General features: G+C 41.7%; 1 protein-coding gene across 1 annotated transcript in view; it reads right to left on the reverse strand.

The window, feature by feature from the left end:
- Positions 1–25,642, reverse strand: part of WWC1 (WW and C2 domain containing 1) — a 425,359-nt gene that overhangs the window by 129,104 nt on the left and 270,613 nt on the right. Inside the window, exon 9 of the mRNA XM_053718574.1 lies at positions 17,474–17,716. Coding sequence (XP_053574549.1) covers positions 17,474–17,716 — 243 coding nt within the window. The remainder of the gene's footprint in view (positions 1–17,473; positions 17,717–25,642) is intronic.

Here is a 25,642-nt window from a genome sequence, read left to right on the forward strand (position 1 = left end):
TAGGAATGCCTCTTTCTTTATCTGGTTTTCTGATAACCTTGATAGATGGAATCTCCCTCGAGGAGGAGAAGCTTTGAAGTCCAGAAGATATCCCTGAGATATGATCTCCAACGCCCAGGGATCCTGGACATCTCTTGCCCACGCCTGGGCGAAGAGAGAAAGTCTGCCCCCCACAAGATCCGTTTCCGGATAGGGGGCCGTTCCTTCATGCTGTCTTGGGGGCAGTAGTAGGTTTTCTGGCCTGCTTGCCCTTGTTCCAGGACTGGTTAGTTTTCCAGGCCTGTCTGTAACGAGCAACAGTTCCTTCCTGTTTTGGAGCGGAGGAAGTTGATGCTGCTCCTGCCTTGAAATTTCGAAAGGCACGAAAATTAGACTGTTTGGCCTTTGATTTGGCCCTGAGGAAGGGTATGACCCTTACCTCCAGTAATGTCAGCAATAATTTCTTTCAAGCCGGGCCCGAATAAGGTCTGCCCCTTGAAAGGAATATTAAGTAATTTAGATTTAGAAGTCACGTCAGCTGACCAGGATTTAAGCCATAGCGCTCTCCGAGCCTGGATGGCAAATCCGGAGTTCTTAGCCGTTAGTTTAGTCAAATGTACAATGGCATCAGAAACAAATGCATTAGCTAGCTTAAGTGATTTAAGCTTGTCCATAATTTCATCCAATGGAGCTGTGTGAATGGCCTCTTCCAGAGACTCAAACCAGAATGCCGCAGCAGCAGTGACAGGCGCAATGCATGCAAGGGGCTGCAAGATAAAACCTTGTTGAACAAACATTTTCTTAAGGTAACCTTCTAATTTTTTATCCATTGGATCCGAAAAAGCACAACTATCCTCCACCGGGATAGTGGTACGCTTAGCTAAAGTAGAAACTGCTCCCTCCACCTTAGGGACCGTCTGCCATAAGTCCCGTGTAGTGGCGTCTATTGGAAACATCTTCCTAAATATAGGAGGTGGGGAAAATGGCACACCGGGTCTATCCCACTCCTTGCTAATAATTTCTGTAAGCCTTTTAGGTATAGGAAAAACGTCAGTACACACCGGTACCGCATAGTATCTATCCAGCCTACACAATTTCTCTGGAATTGCAACTGTGTTACAGTCATTCAGAGCAGCTAAAAACTCCCCAAGCAATACACGGAGGTTCTCAAGCTTAAATTTAAAATTAGAGATCTCTGAATCAGGTTTCCCCGGATCAGATCCGTCACCCACAGAATGAAGCTCTCCGTCCTCATGTTCTGCAAACTGTGACGCAGTATCAGACATGGCTCTTACAGCACCAGCGCGCTCTGCATCTCTCCTAAACCCAGAGCTATCGCGCTTGCCTCTCAATTCTGGCAATCTAGATAATACTTCTGACAGGGTATTATTCATGATTGTAGCCATGTCCTGTAAAGTAATTGCTATGGGCGTCCCTGATGTACTTGGCGCCATATTAGCACGCGCCCCCTGAGCGGAAGGCGAAGGTACTGACACGTGAGGAGAGTTAGTCGGCATAACTTCCCCCTCGTCGTCTGGTGATAATTCTTTTATAGATAAAGACTGACCTTTATTATTTAAAGTGAAATCAATACATTTAGTACACATATTTCTATGGGGCTCCACACTGGCCTTCAAACATAATGAACAAACAGATTCATCTGTGTCCGACATGTTTAAACAGACTAGCAATGAGACTAGCAAGCTTGGAAAACACTTTAAAATCAGTTTACAAGCAAAATAAAAAACGCTACTGCGCCTTTAAGAAGCACACAACCTGTCTCAAGTTGAAATAACAATGAACCAAATCAGTTATACCAACCAAAATTTCACAGTAAATGTATTAAATTAGCAGAGCATTGCACCCACTTGCAAATGGATGATTAACCCCTTAATACCCAAACCGGATAATCAATAGAGAAAAAAACGTTTTTTTTTTGGGTTTTTTTTTTTAATATTTATTTTGAAACCCATACAGTGTACAATCAATAACATCAAACCTTTTCTGCCTCACAGGGCAAGGTCAAACAAAATACAAAATAGAAACATAATATAGTACAAGACATGTATACATTGTCACGTTTGATTCATCATCTCAATACGAACAAGACTTGTACACTGAGCTGGGTATTTTCCAATTTCCATACATCAGAAGAAAAAAGAAAAAAAAGAGAAAAGAAAAGAGAGAAAGAAGAAGAAAAGAAAGAGAAAAAAAAAAAAAAATTATTAATCTTCCCACTTCACCCCCTATCTCTGGACCAAAATAATATTAAATTTCTGTACTATTAGAAATCCATGTATGTGGAAAGAGATTTAATATGACCATTTCAGCTAAACTTACTGAAGATGTAAAGGGCACTAAAATCTGTTTTTGTATAGGCCTGGGAAAGGAGTTAATAATAGGGTACCACCCTAGTAGAAACTTTTTGATTCTAACTTCAGAGGCCTCTTGTAAATGATATGATTCAAAAATAATTTGATCTTGAATGACATGGAAGATCTCAGATAGTACCGGGCCTTTTTTTACTTTCCATTTTTTAAAAATGCTTTGTCTAACAGCTAATATGGAGATATTTAGGGAACAATAGTCGCTGGAACAACCAGCAGGATAATGTCCCGAGACGTGAGAGAAACAGTAACACCGTATAAATTATTAAACCAATATATAAATTTCAGCCAAAGCTGATTTATCTTAGGACAAGTCCATAACATATGTAGTAGGTCCACTTCCTTATACATACACCTAGGGCAATGAGCAGATCTAGATGGATAGAATCGAGCTAATTTCGCTGGATAGAGATAAAAATTATTTATTAATTTCATATGGGATTCTTTCCATGTTGAGGGCACTTTACAAATTTCCAAGGATTTAAAGCTTTGTGTAATTCTCTCAGGCTCTGTATCTCCGATTAACCTACTCCAGTGATCGCTGATTCTGCTGCGAAGACCTTGCGTTTGTTTAGAAAACATTATGTCATACATTAGTGAAATCGAGGTGACTCCTGCCAAAACTTTCTGTATTAAACCTCTGATATCGGACCATGCAACCGATAAAGGGAACCTCCAACCCTGTGACACAATAAAATGACGTACCTGAAAGAACGCAAATAAATCCGATCTTGGTAATTGAAAAAGGGAAAACAAAGTTTCACCTTCTAGTACTTTCTCATCTACGCCAATTAATTGTAAGATTTTGTTTAGCCCTTTTTCAGCCCAATTTTTAAAAGTTTTCTGACGTAAACCGGGGGGGAAAAGCGGATTACCCCTAATTGGGAGAAACTCCGAAATTGAAAAATCTATTTCCAAAAATCTACAAAATTTATGCCATGCCAAGACTATATTTTTGATTGTAATTAATGAGGAAACATTGGACGGCAGTTGACCTGCTTTACAATGCAAAATCGCAGGTAATGCGAAGGGGTAAATCAGCAAGGACTCCTGTGCTAGAGAAACAAATGTATTTGTATTTGCCAGCCAATCAATGGCAATTTTTACCATCGCTGCAATATTATAAAGATTAATATTGGGCAATGATAGGCCAGCAGCCCGTGGTTTCTGCATTAATCTAGCCGATGAAATGCGAGGTTTTTTATTTTGCCAGATAAATTTAGAGACAGAGGTATATAGGCTTCTACAATCCCTATTTGTTATGAACAAGGGCAAGTTTTGTATGGGGTAGAGAAGACGCGGGAATATGATAGTTTTGATTAGATTTACTCTGGCAGTGAGAGAGATCGGGAAAGAAATCCATAGTTTCAGATCTAGTTTAATTTTTTGAAATAATGAGAGATAATTATCTATATACCAAAATTTAGGGTTTTTATGTAGCGTAAGACCCAGATATTTAATAGAATCTACCACTTTAAATGGGTTACCCAAGTAGTTTGTAGCTATATTCCCAATATACATTAATTCACTTTTTTCTGTATTTACTTTGTAACCTGAGAAAGAACTAAATTCCTCTAATATCTGTCTCAAAATTGGAATGGCTTGTTGTGTATTTTCTAGAAAAACTAGGATATCATCAGCATATAATAATGTAGTTAGACGTAGAGAACCCATTGTGATCCCTGCTAGATTATTTCTTAGTCTTATCGCTAATGGTTCCAATGCCACGTTGAAAAGCAGGGGAGACAACGGACATCCTTACCTAGTGCCTCGCTGCAGAATTATTTTAGGCGAGATCATTCCATTTACCAATATATATGAAGTTGGCTTCGCATAGATTCTATATATAAATTGTAAGAAGTTTCCCTGTATCCCGAATTGTCGGAGTGAGGTAAAAAGATGATCCCATACAATAGAATCAAACGCTTTAACAGCGTCCAGGGTAAGGACTGCCCTGTCTTTATACATATCTGTACTGGGTTTTTGCTCCGTATTCCACGCATAGTCTATTAACGTGATTAGCTTGCGAATGTTTTTAGAGGAGTTCCTTTTAAGCATAAAGCCTGTCTGATCTTCATGTATAAGTTTCTGTAAAACGAGAGAGAAACGATTAGCTATGATTGAAGCTAAGATCTTATAATCGCAGTTTAAGACTGATATCGGCCTATACGATCCTGGATCCTCTGGATCCTTACCCTTTTTCAATATCAGCGTGACATTGGCCATAGAAAAATAGGATGATATAGGGATATCTGAATTGTAATAATCATTGAAAAGTTTTTCCAGTACCGGTACTAGATCATCTTTGAGACATTTATAATATTCCGCGGGCAGTCCATCTGGACCAGGAGCTTTATTAGGTTTCAGTTTATCAATGGCCTTACTAATTTCTGATCTAGTTATTTGCTCATTTAGCAGTGTTAATTCATCCGACTGGATTTTAGGTACTACAATCTTAGACCAGAACCTCTCTTGCGCGTCAAGATTAATTTTAACTGAGGAGTATACATCTTGATAATATGAGGCAAAAACCCCACATATCTCTGCGGTCTCAAAGTATCTGGACTTATTCTTTTTGATGACTGGTATTATATTCTTTCTTTTTCTAATTTTAGTAAGTTTGGCCAAATATTTGGCAGAGGAACCATGAAAGCCCTTATAATGCCTATTTATTCTTATCTCCTCAATTTGGGCTTGTTCTTTAAGAAAAAGATCTCTTTCCTTCCTGATCAGAAAATAATTATCCCAGTTCTCTAGTGATGGGGTATTCTGTACTAAAATAAAAGCCTGCTTCACTCTCTCAGCCAAAGTAACCTCCCGTAGTTTAATCTTTTTCCGACGTATATTAAGATAGGCTATAATGTCCCCTCTTAAGACCGTTTTGGAGGCCTCCCAAAAAATTTCAACTTTATTTCCAGATTCCCTATTATTGGAGACATATTCCATCCATTTAGAAAAAACGTTTTTAAACACAGTCAAACACACTGTCACAGGTCTGCTGTGACTGATTACCTCCCTCAAAATGACTTTTGAAGTCCCTTGAGCTCTCTAGAGACGTCCTGGATCATGCAGAAGAAGCAGGAAGACTGAGTCTGAATTTTTACTGCGCAAAAAAGCGCTAAAATAGGCCCCTCCCACTTATTATTACATCAGTGGGAAGCCTCAGTTAACTGTTTCTAAGCAGAAATTAAGTTAGCCATGTGGAAAAAATATGCCCCAATAAATTTTATCACCAATGTACCTCAAAAAAACGATTAAACATGCCAGCAAACATTTTAAAAACATCTTTTTTTAAAAAGTATGTATCTCTAATGATAAGCCTGATACCAGTCGCTTCTACTGCATTTAAGGCTTTACTACATTACTTCAGTAATAGCAGCATTTTCTTAGTCAAATTCCATTACCTAGAAAATTATTTTACTGCACATACATTAATAAGCCTGATACCAGTCGCTTTCGCTGCATTTAACGCTTTACTTACATTACTTCGGTATCAGTAGCATTTTCTTAGTCAATTCCATTCCTTAGAAAAATATTTTACTGCACATACCTTAGTTGCAGGATACCCCGCAAGCCATTCCCTTTCTGAAGTTACCTCACTCCTCAGAATGTGTGAGAACAGCCAGTGGATCTTAGTTACTTCTGCTAAGATCATAGAAAACGTAGGCAGATTCTTCTTCCAAATACTGCCTGAGAAAAAAACAGCACACTCCGGTGCCATTTAAAAATAACAAACTTTTGTCCTCTCACGACCTCCATCTATGTTGAGGGTTGCAAGAGAATGACTGGGTATGACATGTAGGGGAGGAGCTATATAGCAGCTCTGCTGTGGGTGATCCTCTTGCAACTTCCTGTTGGGAAGGGAATATATCCCACAAGTAATGGATGATCCGTGGACTGGATACACTTAACAAGAGAAAAGGATATTTCAAAACATGATACTTTTTTCTTTTCTTTTTTAAACTAATGGTGCTGTCCTGACCAAACCAGTTTTTTTTTACTAGCAATTTAGAGTAGTGTACCTCTCCACCAATGAAGCAAAGGCAAAAATAATTATTAATGAATTGTGTTTACATACATACATACATATATATGACCTGATGGGATGATTCACTCTCCCTATGCAGTGTTACAAGGGTTCAACCAAGACTTTTTATTTAAAAAAAATCAAAGTTCAATGATTTAAGAGAATCATTAAATAGCATAAATTGGGACAAAGTATTCACAAATAAAAATACACAGGATAAATGGAGAACATTTAAAACTTTGTTAAATAAATATAAATAAGGCCAGATTTACAGCCCATAGGCACTAAAATCTGAAGCGCCCCCACACTTCCCGTTCACCAATGGGCCGGTGACCTTAAAGGGACACTGAACCCAAATTTTTACTTTCGTGATTCAGATAGAGCATGCAATTTTAAACAACGTTCTAATTTACTCCTATTATCAATTTTTCTTCATTCTCTTGCTTTCTTTATTTGAAAAAGAAGGCATCTAATCTATTTTTTTGGTTCAGAACCATGGAAAGCACTTGTTTATTGGTAGGTGAATTTACCCACCAATCAGCAAGAACAACACAGTGTGTTCACCAAAAATGGGCCGGCATCTAAACTTACATTCTTGCATTTCAAATAAAGATACCAAGAGAATGAAAATAATTTGATAATAGGAGTAAATTAGAAAGCTGCTTAAAATTGCTGAATCACGATAGAAACAAATTGGGTTCAGTGTCCCTTTAACTAAGGTGGCCGCTAGCAGTGAAATAACAGCACCTCCCCGGGCCCCATACTTCCATCAGTGGTAAGGATATGAGGTGCAATGTAAATCCTGTATTTAGTTTATGAACAATACAGATATATGAAATTATAAAGATACATTACCAACTAGAAAAGACTTCTATTTGTGGGGGCTACAAAAAATCTTACCACATTCTTTAACAGATATTAGCATTAATAATATGGTGCAGATCCTATTAGAACATAAATTATTTTTATATATTAAACTAGTACTAAAGCCCGTGTACACGGGCCATTTTTTTCAGAACAGCGGTCCCACCCCTTGCTCTCTCCCCCCTTTTTTTGCTCTCTCTTCCCCCCTCTCTTTTGCTTTCTTTCCCCCCTCTCTTTTGCTTTCTCTCCCCCCTCTCCTTTGCTCTCTCTCTCCCCTCTTTTGCTCTCTCTCTCCCCTCTTTTGCTCTCTCTCTCTCCCCTCTTTGGCTCTCTCCATCCTTTCTTTTGCTCTCTCTCCCCCCTCTTTGGCTCTCCCCCCCCTCTTTGGCTCTCTCCCCTCTTTTGCTCTCTCTCCTCTTTGGCTCTCTCTCTCCCCTCTTTGGCTCCCCCCCCTTTGGCTCTCTCTCCCCCCTCTTTGGCTCTCTCTCCCCCCTCTTTGGCTCTCTCTCCTCTTTGGCTCTCTCTCTCCCCCCTCTTTGGCTCTCCCCTCCCCTTTGGCTCCCCCCTCCCCTTTGGCTCCCCCCCTCTTTGGCTCTCCCCCCCCCCCTCTTTTGCTCTCCCCTCCCCTCTTTGGCTCTCTCCCCCCTCTTTTGTTCTCTCCCCCCTCTTTGGCGCTCTCCCCCCCTCTTTGGCTCTCTCCCCCCCCTCTTTGGCTCTGCCCCCCCCTCTTTGGCTCTCTCTCCCCCCTCTTTGTCTCTCTCTTTGGCTCTCTTTCCTCTTTGGCTCTCTCTCTCCCCCCTCTTTGGCTCTCCCCCCCTTTAGCTCTCTCTCCCCCCCCTCTTTGGCTCTCTCTCCCCCCCTCTTTGGCTCTCTCTCCCCCCCTCTTTGGCTCTCTCTCCCCCCTCTTTGTCTCTCTCTCCTTTTTGGCTCTTTTTCCTCTTTGGTTCTCTCTCTCCCCCCTCTTTGGCTCTCCCCCCCTTCTCTTTGGCTCTCCCCCCCTTCTCTTTGGCTCTCTTCCCCCCCTTCTCTTTGGCTCTCTCTCCCCCCCCCCTTCTCTTTGGCTCTCTCTCCCCCCCCTTCTCTTTGGCTCTCTGCCCCCCCCCTTCTCTTTGGCTCTCTGCCCCCCCCCTTCTCTTTGGCTCTCTGCCCCCCCCTTCTCTTTGGCTCTCTGCCCCCCCCTTCTCTTTGGCTCTCTGCCCCCCCCCTTCTCTTTGGCTCTCTGCCCCCCCCTTCTCTTTGGCTCTCTGCCCCCCCCCTTCTCTTTGGCTCTCTGTCCCCCCCCTTCTCTTTGGCTCTCTGCCCCCCCCTTCTCTTTGGCTCTCTGCCCCCCCCTTCTCTTTGGCTCTCTGCCCCCCCCGCCTTCTCTTTGGCTCTCTGCCCCCCCGCCTTCTCTTTGGCTCTCTGCCCCCCCCGCCTTCTCTTTGGCTCTCTGCCCCCCCGCCTTCTCTTTGGCTCTCTGCCCCCCCCTTCTCTTTGGCTCTCTGCCCCCCCGTTCTCTTTGGCTCTCTGCCCCCCCTTCTCTTTGGCTCTCTGCCCCCCCTTCTCTTTGGCTCTCTGCCCCCCCCCTTCTCTTTGGCTCTCTGCCCCCCCCTTCTCTTTGGCTCTCTGCCCCCCCCCCCTCTCTTTGGCTCTCTGCCCCCCCCCCCTTCTCTTTGGCTCTCTGCCCCCCCCTTCTCTTTGGCTCTCTGCCACCCCCCTTCTCTTTGGCTCTCTGCCCCCCCCCTTCTCTTTGGCTCTCTGCCCCCCCCCCCTTCTCTTTGGCTCTCTGCCACCCCCCCTTCTCTTTGGCTCTCTGCCCCCCCTTCTCTTTGGCTCTCTGCCCCCCCCTTCTCTTTGGCTCTCTGCCCCCCCCTTCTCTTTGGCTCTCTGCCCCCCCCTTCTCTTTGGCTCTCTGCCCCCCCCTTCTCTTTGGCTCTCTGCCCCCCCCTTCTCTTTGGCTCTCTGCCCCCCCTTCTCTTTGGCTCTCTGCCCCCCCTTCTCTTTGGCTCTCTGCCCCCCCCTTCTCTTTGGCTCTCTGCCCCCCCCCCTTCTCTTTGGCTCTCTGCCCCCCCCTTCTCTTTGGCTCTCTGCCCCCCCCCCTTCTCTTTGGCTCTCTGCCCCCCTTCTCTTTGGCTCTCTGCCCCCCCTCCTGCTCCCTCTCTGGCTCTGTCTTCGCGGGACCCCGCCCGGCCACGCCCCATCGCGGCAACACCCGCCGGCCACGCCCCTCGCAACGCCCGGCCACGCCCCTCGCAACGCCCGGCCACGCCCCTCGCGACGCTCCCGTCGGCCACAAACAGCTGTGAGGTCTGGGGAGCGCGTTGCCGCTTCTCACGCAGCAGACCTCACAGCTGTTGAGTAGCTCGCGCTCCCTATCTCACAGCTGCTTGTATGCTGTGTACCTCGCACTCCCAATCTGTCAGCTATGCCGAGGTGCGCGAGAATAGAATCTAAGGCCAAGTGTTTGTCTGTACTGCGCATGACGGCTTCAGACAAACACTTGTCTTTTATAATATAGGATTATACAGACACATTACCAACTAGAAACACAGACTTCTAGTTACAGACTTCTATTTGTGGGGGCTACAAAAAAATCACATCAAATTCTTTAACAAATAATAGCATCAATAATATGGTGAAACCCCTATTAGAACATACATTTTTTTATATTATTTATTATAAATAATAATGTGTTTTTAGTTACCTACTTGAAGCCACCATATTTCAAGTAGCAGCTAGTTCCCATCCACCTAAGTCGCTGCTAACAAATGATAGAAAGAGCAGGAAGCAGCTAGCTATCAGATGTCCTTTAGCTGAACGGGAATTAGCTGTTACTATTTTTTCCAGCTCTTACTACTGTGGTTTCAGGAAGGTAATTTTAAGCTGACCGGTATTTATAATAGGTAGGGTGACCATATTGCCGCTTTAAAAAGGGACACATATGAAAAATACATATGGCAGGGCTGTTTTCAGGGCTGTTTAAATAAATGTTTTGTATAAGAATAGGCTTACCATAATTTTTAAAGGTGAAACTGAGACCACCTGCTGCGGAGCCAGTGGGGGTGTGGTCAGGGGCGTGGCGATTACCAGTCCTTTTAAAGTAGTAGCTTTTATGTGCGTAATGTTTCGTGGATACTCTACCCTTCCTCAGTCAAACAAGTGAATCACACAGTTTAACCCCTTAACGACCGAGGACGTGCAGGGTACGTCCTAAAAAAAAAGGCAGTTAACGCCTGAGGACGTACCCTGCACGTCCTCGGTGTGGAAAACAGCTGGAAGCGATCCTGCTCGCTTCCAGCTGCTTTCCGGTTATTGCAGTGATGCCTCGATATGGAGGCATCCTGCAATAACTCTAGATGGCCATCCGATGCAGAGAGAGCCACTCTGTGGCCCTCTCTGCACCGGACATCGATGGCCGGTATCGTTGGTGGGTGGGAGCCGACTTGGGAGGCGGGTGGGCGGCCATCGATGGGCCGGGTAATGTAGAGGGGGGCGGGATCGGGGGCAGGGCCGATGGGGGCGCGCACGGGCGCGCGCGCGTGCACGGGCGCGCGCGCGTGCACGGGGGCGGCGGGAGGGCACGTGCACGGGGCGGGTGGGAACGCTACACTACAGAAAATAGAACTGTGTATAAAAGTTTGAGAAAGGGGTATTTTAATTTGAAAAAAAATATAAATCGAAGGTATCTAGGAGGGGGTGGGGGTTGGTCTTTGGTGGGGCAGGGAGCTACACTACAGAAAAGGGGAAAAATTAAAAAATCAGCAATTTTATTCTAAACTGGGTACTGGCAGACAGCTGCCAGTACCCAAGATGGCGGCCATTAAGACAGAGGGGGAGAGTTAGAGAGCTGTTTGGTGGGGGATCAGTCAGGTTGGGGGCTAAAGGGGGGTCCTAAAGAGCAGCATATGTAAATATGCCTTTTCTTTTTTTTAAAAAAAGCCCAAATATAGCTTTTATTTTAGTACTGGCAGTTTCTGCCAGTACTTAAGATGGCGGGGACAATTGTGGGGTGGGGGAGGGAAGAGAGCTGTTTGGGAGGGATCAGGGGGTCTGATGTTTCAGGTGGGAGGCTAAGCTCTACACTAAAGCTAAAATTAACCCTGCAAGCTCCCTACAAGCTACCTAATTAACCCCTTCACTGCTAGCCATAATACATGTGATGCGCATTTAGCGGCCTAAGTACCAAAAAGCAACGCCAAAGCCATATGTGTCTGCTATTTCTGAACAAAGAGGATCACAGAGAAAAATTTACAACCATTTATGCCATAATTGCACAAGCTGTTTGTAAATAATTTCAGTGAGAAACAAAAATTTTGTGAAAAAGGGAACTTTTTTTTTTATTTGATCGCATTTGGCGGTGAAATGGTGGCATGAAATATACCAAAATAGGCCTAGATCAATACTTTGGGTTGTCTGCTACACTAGACTAAAGCTAAAATTAACCCTACAAGCTCCCTACAAGCTCCCTAATTAACCCCTGCACTGCTGGGCATAATACACGTGTGGTGCGCAGCGGCATTTAGCGGCCTTCTAATTACCAAAAAGCAATGCCAAAGCCATATATGTCTGCTATTTCTGAACAAAGGGGATCCCAGAGAAAAATTTACAACCATTTATGCAATAATTGCACAAGCTGTTTGTAAATAATTTCAGTGAGAAACCGAAAGTTTGTGAAAAAGTGAACGATTTTTTGTATTTGATCGCATTTGGCGGTGAAATGGTGGCATGAAATATACCAAAATTGGCCTAGATCAATACTTTGGGATGTCTTCTAAAAAAAAATATATACATGTCAAGGCATATTCAGGGATTCCTGAAAGATATCAGTGTCCCAATGTAACTAGCGCTAATCTTGAATAAAATGGTTTGGAAATAGCAAAGTGCTACTTGTATTTATGGCCCTATAACTTGCAAAAAAAGCAAAGAACATGTAAACATTGGGTATTTCTAAACTCAGGACAAAATTTAGAAAATATTTAGCATGGGTGTTTTTTGGTGGTTGTAGATGTGTAACAGATTTTGGGGGTCAAAGTTAGAAAAAGTGTGTTTTTTCCATTTTTTTCTCATATTTTATAATTGTTTTTATAATAAATTATAAGATATGATGAAAATAATGGTATCTTTGGAAAGTCCATTTAATGGCGAGAAAAACGGTATATAATATGTGTGGGTACAGTAAATGAGCAAGAGGAAAATTACAGCTAAACACAAACACAGCAAAAATGTAAAAATAGCCTTGGTCCCAAACGGACAGAAAATGGAAAAGTGCTGTGGTCATTAAGGGGTTAAATAGACCATAACACCACCCCCTAGTGAAAAAAGCACCATTTACGTTGTCATGGCAACCCATACATAACATGAGCAAATAAATCATTCATCTAAATCTCAGATTCTAAATAATGCCAAACATCAAGCATAATGATCAATTTCATAAAATAGTGAAAAGCATATACATCACACAATTTAATATCTGCAGTGTAATATGTGTTTTATGTATCTAATTAAGGAACAGAGACAAATACTTATAAGGCATAAATACAGCATTGAATGAAATAAGTAAAAAAGAAACACGTAAGTACCTGCTAAAGCTGTTTAAGAGGCTACTCTATACCATAATGCAGGAATATTACAGCCAAAATGCTATTCTGCATGAAGTAAAGCAAGATCCACACCAAAAATCCTGCCTGTCTGCACTTTCTGAACATACTTATATGATTCCCCTAAACGTGTATCACCGGTGATGTCACCAGGGGTCGGGGGGTGTTAATTTCTTAGATAAATAAACCAATTAGTACTACAAAATTAAAAAACCCTATGCTGCTCACTCAGCCTGTATTACTAAATGTAAACTTTGAAGGACACGAACATTAAGCTAAGCAGGGCTGTATGTAACAAAGTACCAGCATCGAACTATGCTGGAGAGTCACAGTCCAGTCATTTTGAATAATGTGTCTGGGTTTCAGGTGGTCTGAAACCTGGACACATGATTTGAAACCCGGGAGGTGGCAATTCTACTGGGACAGAATGAACAACCGGGTGGGACACTGGGACAACGCCTCCAAACAGGGACAATACCAATAAAAGTGGGACTTCTGGTAAGCCTATATAAGAACCCTGACATATGCATTTTTCATATGTGTCCCTTTTTAAAGCGGCAATATGGTCGCCCTAATAATAGGCAGAGACAGGAGTCCCTCTATAGAGGGCGCCTGTAGGCACATGCATACTCTACGTAATTATAAATCCGGCCCTGAATATAAACATCAACATATACCACATTGTTCTAAATGTAACATAAATAAATCCAAACCAATGTGGATAAATAAAAATGTGTTAAGAGAAATTAGGAAAGAACACAGGGCATTTAAATTCTTCAAAGAAAATAATACAGACTTAGCATTCCAAATATATAAGAACTGCAACAAAGCAGGCAAAAGACCAATCGGATTAGCCAAAACTGAAATAATAGCAAAAAATTGTAAGCCAAACCCTAAAAGTATAGAAATAGCAAAAAAAACTAAGAAGGAAAATATAGCAACATCTATTTTTGCTGATGATATAAAGTTGTGTAAAGTGATTAGGTCAGTGCAGGATGTAATTGCTTTACAAGGTGGTTTACAAAAATTGGAAGAATGGTCTAGTAAATGGCACATTAGATTTATTACTGGCAAATGTAATGTTCTACATTTTGTAAGTAAAGATATTGTCTACCTATTATTTAAATGGGACTAGACATAGCAAAACAGAGGAAAGGGATTTAAGCAAATTTATAAATAACAAGCTAATAATGAGGCACAATGCAAAGCAGCAGTTTCTAAGACTAATAAGATATTGCATTAAAAGAAATATTAATGCAAGGGAGGAAAGCATAATTCTGTTGCTATATAAATCCCTGGTAAGACCTCACCTTGAGTATGAAATGCAGTTCTGGGGACTAAAAAAAAGGACATTGCAGAAGTAGAAAAAGTTCAGAGGAGGGCCACAAAACTAATAAGGGGATGGAGGATTTAGACTATAGGGCCGATTTAACAATGTGCGGACGGACATCGATAAATGCCAACAGCATACGCTCTCGGCATTTATGAATGCACAAGCATTGCTAGTGAAATGCTTGTGCAATGCCGCCCCCTGTATATTCGCAGCCAATCGGCCACTAGCAGGAGGTGGCAATCAACCTGATTGTATCTAATTGGGCGGATTGCTGTCCGCCACCTCAGAAGTGGCAGATGAGTTAAGGAGCAGTGGTCTTAAGACCGATGCTTCTTAACTCCTGTTTCCGGCGAGCCTGACGGCACGCGTGGAAACAGATGCATACGGGCCTTGATAAATCGCCCCCTATGAGGAGAGGTTAGCCAAATTAAAGGGACAGTCTACTCTAGAACTTTTAAAAAAAAATAGATAATCCCTTTATAACATTTCCCAGTTTTGCATAACCAACACAGTTATATTAATACACATATTACCTCTGTGATTACCTTGTATCTAAGACTCTGCAGACTATTATCTCAGTGCTTTTGACAGACATGCAGTTTAGCCAATCAGTGCAGAATCCTAAATAACTCCAAGGGAGTGAGCACAATGTTATCTATATGAAACACAGGAACTATCACTGTCTAACTGTGAAAAACGTTCAAAATGCTTTGAGCTAAGAGGGGGGTTTCAACGGTTTTAGAAATCAGTTTGAGCCTACCTAGGTTTAGCTTTTCAAATATACCACCAAGGGAAAAGATGCAAATTTGATGATAAAAGTAAATTGGAAAGTTGTTTACAATTGCATGTGCTATCTGAATTATGAAAGTTTAATTTTGACTAGACTGTCCCTTTAAGGGGTAGATGTATTAAAAGGCGAGCGGATATGATTCGCTCAACCTCGCTAAATGCCCACAATTGCACAAGTATTTATGGTGAAATGCTTGAGCAATGCCACCCCCTGCTCACTGGTGGCCAATCCGTCAATCATCCCGATTGCATCACATCGAGATGATATCAGTCCGCCACCTAACTTCAGTCCGCAGCTTCTTAAATTCCGTTTCAGGCGGACCTGAAATGATGGGGCTCCAAAGCTGCATCCGCTGTTTAATAAATGGAGCCCTTAGTCTGTTTTCTCTAGAAAAAAAGGCACTTGACAGGTGATATAACTACTTTATACAAATATATTCAAGGCTTATTTACAGATTTGGCGTATGCTCTGTTTATTCCAAGCAAATTGTTTGTGACAGGAGGTTACAATTTAAGCCTAGGGGAAAGGAGATTTAATCTCAATCAACATAAATATTTTTTCCCTATAAGAGCAATCATATTTTGAAACTTACTACTTAAGTAGGTGAATTAGATAAATTTAAAAACGGCTTAGATACATTTCTGGCTAGAATCAGAATCAAGGTATACGATTGCTTGTGTTAAATGGGTCAATTTCTAATTATATTAATGTGAGCTCAATTGGCGGCTTCTTTATTGTATATCAATTAGGATCTGTATAGGCTAAACTCAAAGGAATTCTGTATTTGTTTAACCTCATCTACTATGTTACTATATAGATATATACTGTATATATACTGTATATATATATATATATATATATATATATATATATATATATATATATATATATATATATATATATATAATATGTTACATTGTTGGGAGATATATATATATATATATATATAAAATAAATAAATAAAAAGTGTTTGTTTCAGTGATATATTTGGCAAATTCAAATCCTTTTGGATCTGATTTCTAAATCTTGCTGTACTGTATATGTCTCTGCGTACAAATTAAGCAGTCAAGTTCAATCTTTCCAACATCGTTTTCCAATAACTTGGTTCCGGCTGATATGGAAAGAGTGTTTTTGAGTGATTATGATCCAACATAATACAATTTTTCCAAGTTGTCTTGGAATACTTTCAAAGATGTCAAATAGGCCTGTTCGGGACTTTATCAAGGTGTGATAAAATGTTCCCAAAGACCTGTAAAGTATGGAGAAAATGGACTGCAATCACAGAGAACTTTTTGGTTCCATGTTAAAAGTAGTTTTTTTGGTCAGCCGAAAACATATTTGCTGCTCTGAGAATCAGCAAAAAACTGCTTATTGTGATTGCATCAAAACAAAATGTGCCCTTTTCTGTCACAAATCCAACAGAACCCAAGAAAAACTAAATCAGCCAATAGTTTGGAATCAACCCCTAAATGTTTGAAAATTATTTTAAAGTATAATTTTATTAGCTAAATATTGCTTGTTTTGAAGCCAAGGGACATAACTCTTAAAAAGGCTTTGCTGTGGCCAGTTGTGGGCAGATAATAAAGAGGTCCTGCACTTGCAAGGAATCATTTTATGGAAAGTTGCAGATTTCTGAATCCTGCAGATTCCCCTCCAGCCTCTGTAAGGGGTTTTGGAAAAATTACATTAATAGATTAATAATGAAAGTGTATTATAAAATGTTTTTCCTTTGCACAATTAAACAAACATCTTAAGATTAATTACATTTTGAGTGTAACATTCTTTTAAATAACAAAGATAGTGAATTAGATTCTGATTTATTTTAGTGGTATTGATTTCTGTCTCTATTATATTTTAGTATTAGATGCGTCCATGTAACCATGACAACCGCCTACAAGGGATCAGAATGCACTTATATAGATAGGTCACTTTTTCTGTAACTGTCATTAACAGCAGACAAGTAAAATTATGCCAGATCCAGATTTTAGTTTACATAATTCTCAGAGAGATGAGAGAATGATCACAAGAACTATTAAACACTATTTTAAGTCATATTTTTACTGGATAACCCACAACATTATATACTGCTCTTTTTATTTTAGCTAGTCCAGCAGAACTAAAGTATAGCATTATTTTATGTATATATCATGACATGTCAGAAGGCTGCAACAAACACTTAAATAAACCCAATGGGTTTGTCTTTTATATAATAAGGTATATTGGCATTTCCTGATTGCTGTAACATCCTGGCAGAATGTCTCCAAGAAAGTCAAGAAAAATGGAGACCACCTCACTGGAATTAATAAATACCCATCACCCCTAGGAGTATGTTGTAGTAGCATAATTCAAATTGAAATAATTCAGTTGACACCACTGTACCACCTTGAAAACTAAAAGGGTTAAAAAGAAATGGAAAGAAAGCAAGTGTTAAATGAACATTGGTAAGAATAGTTTAGAAAATATACCACACAATCTGCACTAGAAGATTACAACATATTTTGGACACTTTCATCCCACCTCTCGGTTAGCGCTTTGCTGTGGATGTCCCGTGCGGCCTGTAAATCTTCTTCCAGGCGTTTCTTCTCATTCTCTAACCTATTCACTTCACTTTGGCTCCACTTTCTTGGGCTGATAAACCGCATTTCCTTTAAGAGTTCTTCCTTTTCATTGATCAAGATAAGTCGGTCTCTCTCAGAATCCAGAACTCCTGGCCAGGCTTCACTGTCTAGTTTTGCCAGTTGTATCTTCAAGTTAGCTATCCTGTAATCAAAAAGACAATATAAGAGTTGTACTATAACATTAATCTGAATGTAAAATATAGGTTGTGTTTAGTACACTGTAGAATTAATCCTATACTTTATATCAGTGGTTCCCAAACTTTTTCTGGCCACCGTTACCCCTTGATTTCATAAACTCACAATCATCTTCCCTGCCTTACTCTGTACGCATATTATTCAGTAAAGCAGAGCATGACCCTTAATGATGATTAGAATACAATACAATACAGGGAGTGCAGAATTATTAGGCAAGTTGTATTTTTGAGGATTAATTTTATTATTGAACAACAACCATGTTCTCAATGAACCCAAAAAACTCATTAATATCAAAGCTGAATAGTTTTGGAAGTAGTTTTTAGTTTGTTTTTAGTTATAGCTATTTTTTTGGGATATCTGTGTGTGCAGGTGACTATTACTGTGCATAATTATTAGGCAACTTAACAAAAAACAAATATATACCCATTTCAATTATTTATTTTTACCAGTGAAACCAATATAACATCTCAACATTCACAAATATACATTTCTGACATTCAAAAACAAAACAAAAACAAATCAGTGACCAATATAGCCACCTTTCTTTGCAAGGACACTCAAAAGCCTGCCATCCATGGATTCTGTCAGTGTTTTGATCTGTTCACCATCAACATTGCGTGCAGCAGCAACCACAGCCTCCCAGACACTGTTCAGAGAGGTGTACTGTTTTCCCTCCTTGTAAATCTCACATTTGATGATGGACCACAGGTTCTCAATGGGGTTCAGATCAGGTGAACAAGGAGGCCATGTCATTAGATTTTCTTCTTTTATACCCTTTCTTGCCAGCCACGCTGTGGAGTACTTGGACGCGTGTGATGGAGCATTATCCTGCATGAAAATCATGTTTTTCTTGAAGGATGCAGACTTCTTCCTGTACCACTGCTTGAAGAAGGTGTCTTCCAGAAACTGGCAGCAGGACTGGGAGTTGAGCTTGACTCCACCCTCAACCCGAAAAGGCCCCACAAGCTCATCTTTGATGATACCAGCCCAAACCAGTACTCCACCTCCACCTTGCTGGCGTCTGAGTCAGACTGGAGCTCTCTGCCCTTTACCAATCCAGCCACGGCCCATCCATCTGGCCCATCAAGACTCACTCTCATTTCATCAGTCCATAAAACCTTAGAAAAATCAGTCTTGAGATATTTCTTGGCCCAGTCTTGACGTTTCAGCTTGTGTGTCTTGTTCAGTGGTGGTCGTCTTTCAGCCTTTCTTACCTTGGCCATGTCTCTGAGCATTGCACACCTTGTGCTTTTGAGCACTCCAGTGATGTTGTAGCTCTGAAATATGGCCAAACTGGTGGCAAGTGGCATCTTGGCAGCTGCACGCTTGACTTTTCTCAGTTCATGGGCAGTTATTTTGCGCCTTGGTTTTTCCACACGCTTCTTGCGACCCTGTTGACTATTTTGAATGAAACGCTTGATTGTTCGATGATCACGCTTCAGAAGCTTTGAAATTTTAAGAGTGCTGCATCCCTCTGCAAGATATCTCACTATTTTTTACTTTTCTGAGCCTGTCAAGTCCTTCTTTTGACCCATTTTGCCAAAGGAAAGGAAGTTGCCTAATAATTATGCACACCTGATATAGGGTGTTGATGTCATTAGACCACACCCCTTCTCATTACAGAGATGCACATCACCTAATATGCTTAATTGGTAGTAGGCTTTCGAGCCTCTACAGCTTGGAGTAAGACAACATGCATAAAGAGGATGATGTGCTCAAAAACAGAATTTATGTTTACCTGATAAATTACTTTCTCCAACGGTGTGTCCGGTCCACGGCGTCATCCTTACTTGTGGGATATTCTCTTCCCCAACAGGAAATGGCAAAGAGCCCAGCAAAGCTGGTCACATGATCCCTCCTAGGCTCCGCCTTCCCCAGTCATTCGACCGACGTAAAGGAGGAATATTTGCATAGGAGAAATCATATGATACCGTGGTGACTGTAGTTAGAGAAAATAAATCATCAGACCTGATTAAAAAACCAGGGCGGGCCGTGGACCGGACACACCGTTGGAGAAAGTAATTTATCAGGTAAACATAAATTCTGTTTTCTCCAACATAGGTGTGTCCGGTCCACAGCGTCATCCTTACTTGTGGGAACCAATACCAAAGCTTTAGGACACGGATGATGGGAGGGAGCAAATCAGGTCACCTAGATGGAAGGCACCACGGCTTGCAAAACCTTTCTCCCAAAAATAGCCTCAGAAGAAGCAAAAGTATCAAATTTGTAAAATTTAGTAAAAGTGTGCAGTGAAGACCAAGTCGCTGCCTTACATATCTGATCAACAGAAGCCTCGTTCTTGAAGGCCCATGTGGAAGCCACGGCCCTAGTGGAATGAGCTGTGATTCTTTCAGGAGGCTCCCGTCCGGCAGTCTCATAAGCCAATCTGATGATGCTTTTAAGCCAAAAAGAGAGAGAGGTAGAAGTTGCTTTTTGACCTCTCCTTTTACCAGAATAAACGACAAACAAGGAAGATGTTTGTCTGAAATCCTTTGTAGCCTCTAAATAGAATTTTAGAGCACGAACTACATCCAAATTGTGCAACAAACGTTCCTTCTTTGAAACTGGATTCGGACACAAGGAAGGCACGACTATCTCCTGGTTAATATTTTTGTTAGAAACAACTTTCGGAAGAAAACCAGGTTTAGTACGCAAAACCACCTTATCTGCATGGAACACCAGATAAGGAGGAGAACACTGCAGAGCAGATAACTCTGAAACTCTTCTAGCAGAAGAAATTGCAACCAAAAACAAAACTTTCCAAGATAATAACTTGATATCAACGGAATGTAGGGGTTCAAACGGAACCCCCTGAAGAACTGAAAGAACTAAATTAAGACTCCAAGGAGGAGTCAAAGGTTTGTAAACAGGCTTGATTCTAACCAGAGCCTGAACAAAAGCTTGAATATCTGGCACAGCCGCCATCTTTTTGTGAAGTAAAACAGATAAAGCAGAAATCTGTCCCTTCAAAGAACTTGCAGATAATCCTTTCTCCAAACCTTCTTGAAGAAAGGATAGAATCTTAGGAATTTTTATCTTGTTCCATGGGAATCCTTTAGATTCACACCAACAGATATATTTTTTCCATATTTTATGGTAGATCTTTCTAGTTACAGGCTTTCTGGCCTGAACAAGAGTATCAATGACAGAATCTGAGAACCCTCGCTTTGATAAAATCAAGCGTTCAATCTCCAAGCAGTCAGTTGGAGTGAGGCCAGATTCGGATGTTCGAACGGACCTTGAACAAGAAGGTCCTGTCTCAAAGGTAGCCTCCATGGAGGAGCCGATGACATATTCACCAGATCTGCATACCAAGTCCTGCGTGGCCACGCAGGAGCTATCAAGATCACCGATACCCTCTCCTGTTTGATCCTGGCTACCAGCCTGGGAATGAGAGGAAACGGTGGGAATACATAAGCTAGGTTGAAGCTCCAAGGTGCTACTAGTGCATCCACTAGAGTCGCCTTGGGATCCCTGGATCTGGACCCGTAGCAAGGAACCTTGAAGTTCTGACGAGACGCCATCAGATCCATGTCTGGAATGCCCCACAATTGAATTATTTGGGCAAAGATTTCCGGATGGAGTTCCCACTCCCCCGGATGAAATGTCTGACGACTCAGAAAATCCGCTTCCCAATTTTCCACTCCTGGGATGTGGATTGCAGACAAGTGGCAGGAGTGAGTCTCCGCCCATTGAATTATTTTGGTCACTTCTTCCATCGCCAGGGAACTCCTTGTTCCCCCCTGATGGTTGATATACGCAACAGTCGTCATGTTGTCTGATTGAAACCGTATGAATTTGGCCTTTGCTAGCTGAGGCCAAGCCTTGAGAGCATTGAATATCGCTCTCAGTTCCAGAATATTTATCGGGAGAAGAGATTCTTCCCGAGACCAAAGACACTGAGCTTTCAGGGGTTCCCAGACCGCGCCCCAGCCCACCAGACTGGCGTCGGTCGTGACAATGACCCACTCTGGTCTGCGGAAGCTCATCCCTTGTGACAGGTTGTCCAGGGTCAGCCACCAATGGAGTGAATCTCTGGTCCTCTGATCTACTTGTATCGTCGGAGACAAGTCTGTATAATCCCCATTCCACTGACTGAGCATGCACAGTTGTAATGGTCTTAGATGAATTCGCGCAAAAGGAACTATGTCCATTGCCGCGACCATCAAACCTATTACTTCCATGCACTGCGCTATGGAAGGAAGAAGAACAGAATGAAGTACTTGACAAGAGCTTAGAAGTTTTGATTTTCTGGCCTCTGTCAGAAAAATCCTCATTTCTAAGGAGTCTATTATTGTTCCCAAGAAGGGAACTCTTGTTGACGGAGATAGAGAACTTTTTTCTACGTTCACTTTCCACCCGTGAGATCTGAGAAAGGCCAGGACAATGTCCGTATGAGCCTTTGCTTGTGGTAGAGACGACGCTTGAATCAGTATGTCGTCCAAGTAAGGTACTACTGCAATGCCCCTTGGTCTTAGCACCGCTAGAAGGGACCCTAGTACCTTTGTGAAAATTCTTGGAGCAGTGGCTAATCCGAATGGAAGTGCCACAAACTGGTAATGCTTTTCCAGAAAGGCGAACCTTAGGAACCGATGATGTTCCTTGTGGATAGGAATATGTAGATACGCATCCTTTAAATCCACCGTGGTCATGAATTGACCTTCCTGGATGGTAGGAAGAATTGTCCGAATGGTTTCCATTTTGAACAATGGAACCTTGAGAAATTTGTTTAGGATCTTGAGATCTAAGATTGGTCTGAATGTTCCCTCTTTTTTGGGAACTATGAACAGATTGGAGTAGAATCCCATCCCTTGTTCTCCTAATGGAACCAGATGAATCACTCCCATTTTTAACAGGTCTTCTACACAATGTAAGAATGCCTGTCTTTTTAAGTGGTCTGAAGACAATTGAGACCTGTGGAACCTCCCCCTTGGGGGTAGCTCCTTGAATTCCAGAAGATAACCTTGGGAGACTATTTCTAGCGCCCAAGGATCCAGAACATCTCTTGCCCAAGCCTGAGCGAAAAGAGAAAGTCTGCCCCCCACCAGATCCGGTCCCGCATCGGGGGCCAACATCTCATGCTGTCTTGGTAGCAGTGGCAGGTTTCTTGGCCTGCTTACCTTTGTTCCAGCCTTGCATTGGCCTCCAGGCTGGCTTGGTTTGAGAAGTATTACCCTCTTGCTTAGAGGATGTAGAACTTGGGGCTGGTCTGTTTCTGCGAAAGGGACAAAAATTTGGTTTGTTTTTAGCCTTAAAAGACCTATCCTGAGGAAGGGCGTGGCCCTTACCCCCAGTGATATCTGAAATAATCTCTTTCAAGTCAGGGCCAAACAGCGTTTTCCCCTTGAAAGGTATGTTAAGCAATTTGTTCTTGGAAGACGCATCCGCTGACCAAGATTTTAGCCAAAGCGCTCTGCGCGCCACAATAGCAAACCCCGAATTTTTCGCCGCTAATCTAGCCAATTGCAAAGTGGCGTCTAAAGTAAAAGAGTTAGCCAATTTAAGAGCATGAATTCTGTCCATAATCTCCTCATAAGAAGAATCTTTATTGAGCGACTTTTCTAGTTCATCGAACCAGAAACACGCTGCTGTAGTGACAGGAACAATGCATGAAATTGGTTGTAGAAGGTAACCTTGCTGAACAAACATCTTTTTAAGCAAACCCTCTAATTTTTTATCCATAGGATCTTTGAAAGCACAACTATCTTCTATAGGGATAGTAGTGCGTTTATTTAGAGTAGAAACCGCCCCCTCGACCTTGGGGACTGTCTGCCATAAGTCCTTTCTGGGGTCGACCATAGGAAACAATTTCTTAAATATAGGGGGAGGGACAAAAGGTATGCCGGGCCTTTCCCATTCTTTGTTTACAATGTCCGCCACCCGCTTGGGTATAGGAAAAGCTTCGGGGGGCCCCGGGACCTCTAGGAACTTGTCCATCTTACATAATTTCTCTGGAATGACCAAATTGTCACAATCATCCAGAGTAGATAACACCTCCTTAAGCAGAGCGCGGAGATGTTCCAATTTAAATTTGAATGTAATCACATCAGGTTCAGCTTGTTGAGAAATTTTCCCTGAATCTGAAATTTCTCCCTCAGACAAAACCTCCCTGGCCCCCTCAGACTGGTGTAGGGGCATGTCAGAACCATTATCATCAGCGTCCTCATGCTCTTCGGTATTTTCTAAAACAGAGCAGTCGCGCTTTCGCTGATAAGTGGGCATTTTGGCTAAAATGTTTTTGATAGAATTATCCATTACAGCCGTTAATTGTTGCATAGTAAGGAGTATTGGCGCACTAGATGTACTAGGGGCCTCCTGTGTGGGCAAGACTGGCGTAGACGAAGGAGGGGATGATGCAGTACCATGCTTACTCCCCTCACTTGAGGAATCATCTTGGGCATCATTTTCTCTAAATTTTGTGTCACATACATCACATCTATTTAAATGAGAAGGAACCTTGGCTTCCTCACATACAGAACATAGTCTATCTGATAGTTCAGACATGTTAAACAGGCATAAACTTGATAACAAAGTACAAAAAACGTTTTAAAATAAAACCGTTACTGTCACTTTAAATTTTAAACTGAACACACTTTATTACTGAATATGTGAAAAAGTATGAAGGAATTGTTCAAAATTCCCCAAAATTTCACCACAGTGTCTTAAAGCCTTAAAAGTATTGCACACCAAATTTGAAAGCTTTAACTCTTAAAATAACGGAACCGGAGCCGTTTTTATATTTAACCCCTATACAGTCCCTGGTATCTGCTTTGCTGAGACCCAACCAAGCCCAGAGGGGAATACGATACCAAATGACGCCTTCAGTAAGCTTTTTCTATGTATCTGAGCTCCTCACACATGCATCTGCATGCCTTGCTTCCCAAAAACAACTGCGCATTAGTGGCGTGAAAATGAGGCTCTGCCTATGATTAGAGAAGGCCCCCAGTGAAAAAGGTGTCCAATACAGTGCCTGCCGGTTATTTAACATAATTCCCAAGAATAAAATAACTCCTCAAAGCTATAAACTATTAAAAATGCTTATAAATCAATCGTTTTAGCCCAGAAAAATGTCTACCAGTCTTTAAAGCCCTTGTGAAGCCCTTTATTCTTATTTAATAAAAATGGCTTACCGGATCCCATAGGGAAAATGACAGCTTCCAGCATTACCAAGTCTTGTTAGAAATGTGTCATACCTCAAGCAGCAAAAGTCTGCTCACTGTTTCCCCCAACTGAAGTTAATTCCTCTCAACAGTCCTGTGTGGAAACAGCCATCGATTTTAGTAACGGTTGCTAAAATCATTTTCCTCTTACAAACAGAAATCTTCATCTCTTTTCTGTTTCAGAGTAAATAGTACATACCAGCACTATTTTAAAATAACAAACTCTTGATTGAAGAATAAAAACTACATTTAAACACCAAAAAACTCTAAGCCATCTCCGTGGAGATGTTGCCTGTACAACGGCAAAGAGAATGACTGGGGAAGGCGGAGCCTAGGAGGGATCATGTGACCAGCTTTGCTGGGCTCTTTGCCATTTCCTGTTGGGGAAGAGAATATCCCACAAGTAAGGATGACGCCGTGGACCGGACACACCTATGTTGGAGAAATACTCATTTGCCTAATAATTCTGCACTCCCTGTAGAAAAGGTCATTGGCACATTAGATAAGTGTTCCGCTATCTCACTGTAGTGCATTGCTGCTGACGTTAAAGGGACACTGAACCCAAATTTTTTATTTTGTAATTCAGAAAGAGCATGCAATTTTAAGCAACTTTCTAATTTACTCTTATTATCAATTTTTCTTCGTCCTCTTGCTATCTTTATTTGAAAAAGAAGACATCTAAGCTTTTTTTTGTTTTCAGTACTCTGGACAGC

The sequence above is a fragment of the Bombina bombina genome, chromosome 6, assembly GCF_027579735.1.
Source record: "Bombina bombina isolate aBomBom1 chromosome 6, aBomBom1.pri, whole genome shotgun sequence".
NCBI lineage: Eukaryota > Metazoa > Chordata > Amphibia > Anura > Bombinatoridae > Bombina > Bombina bombina.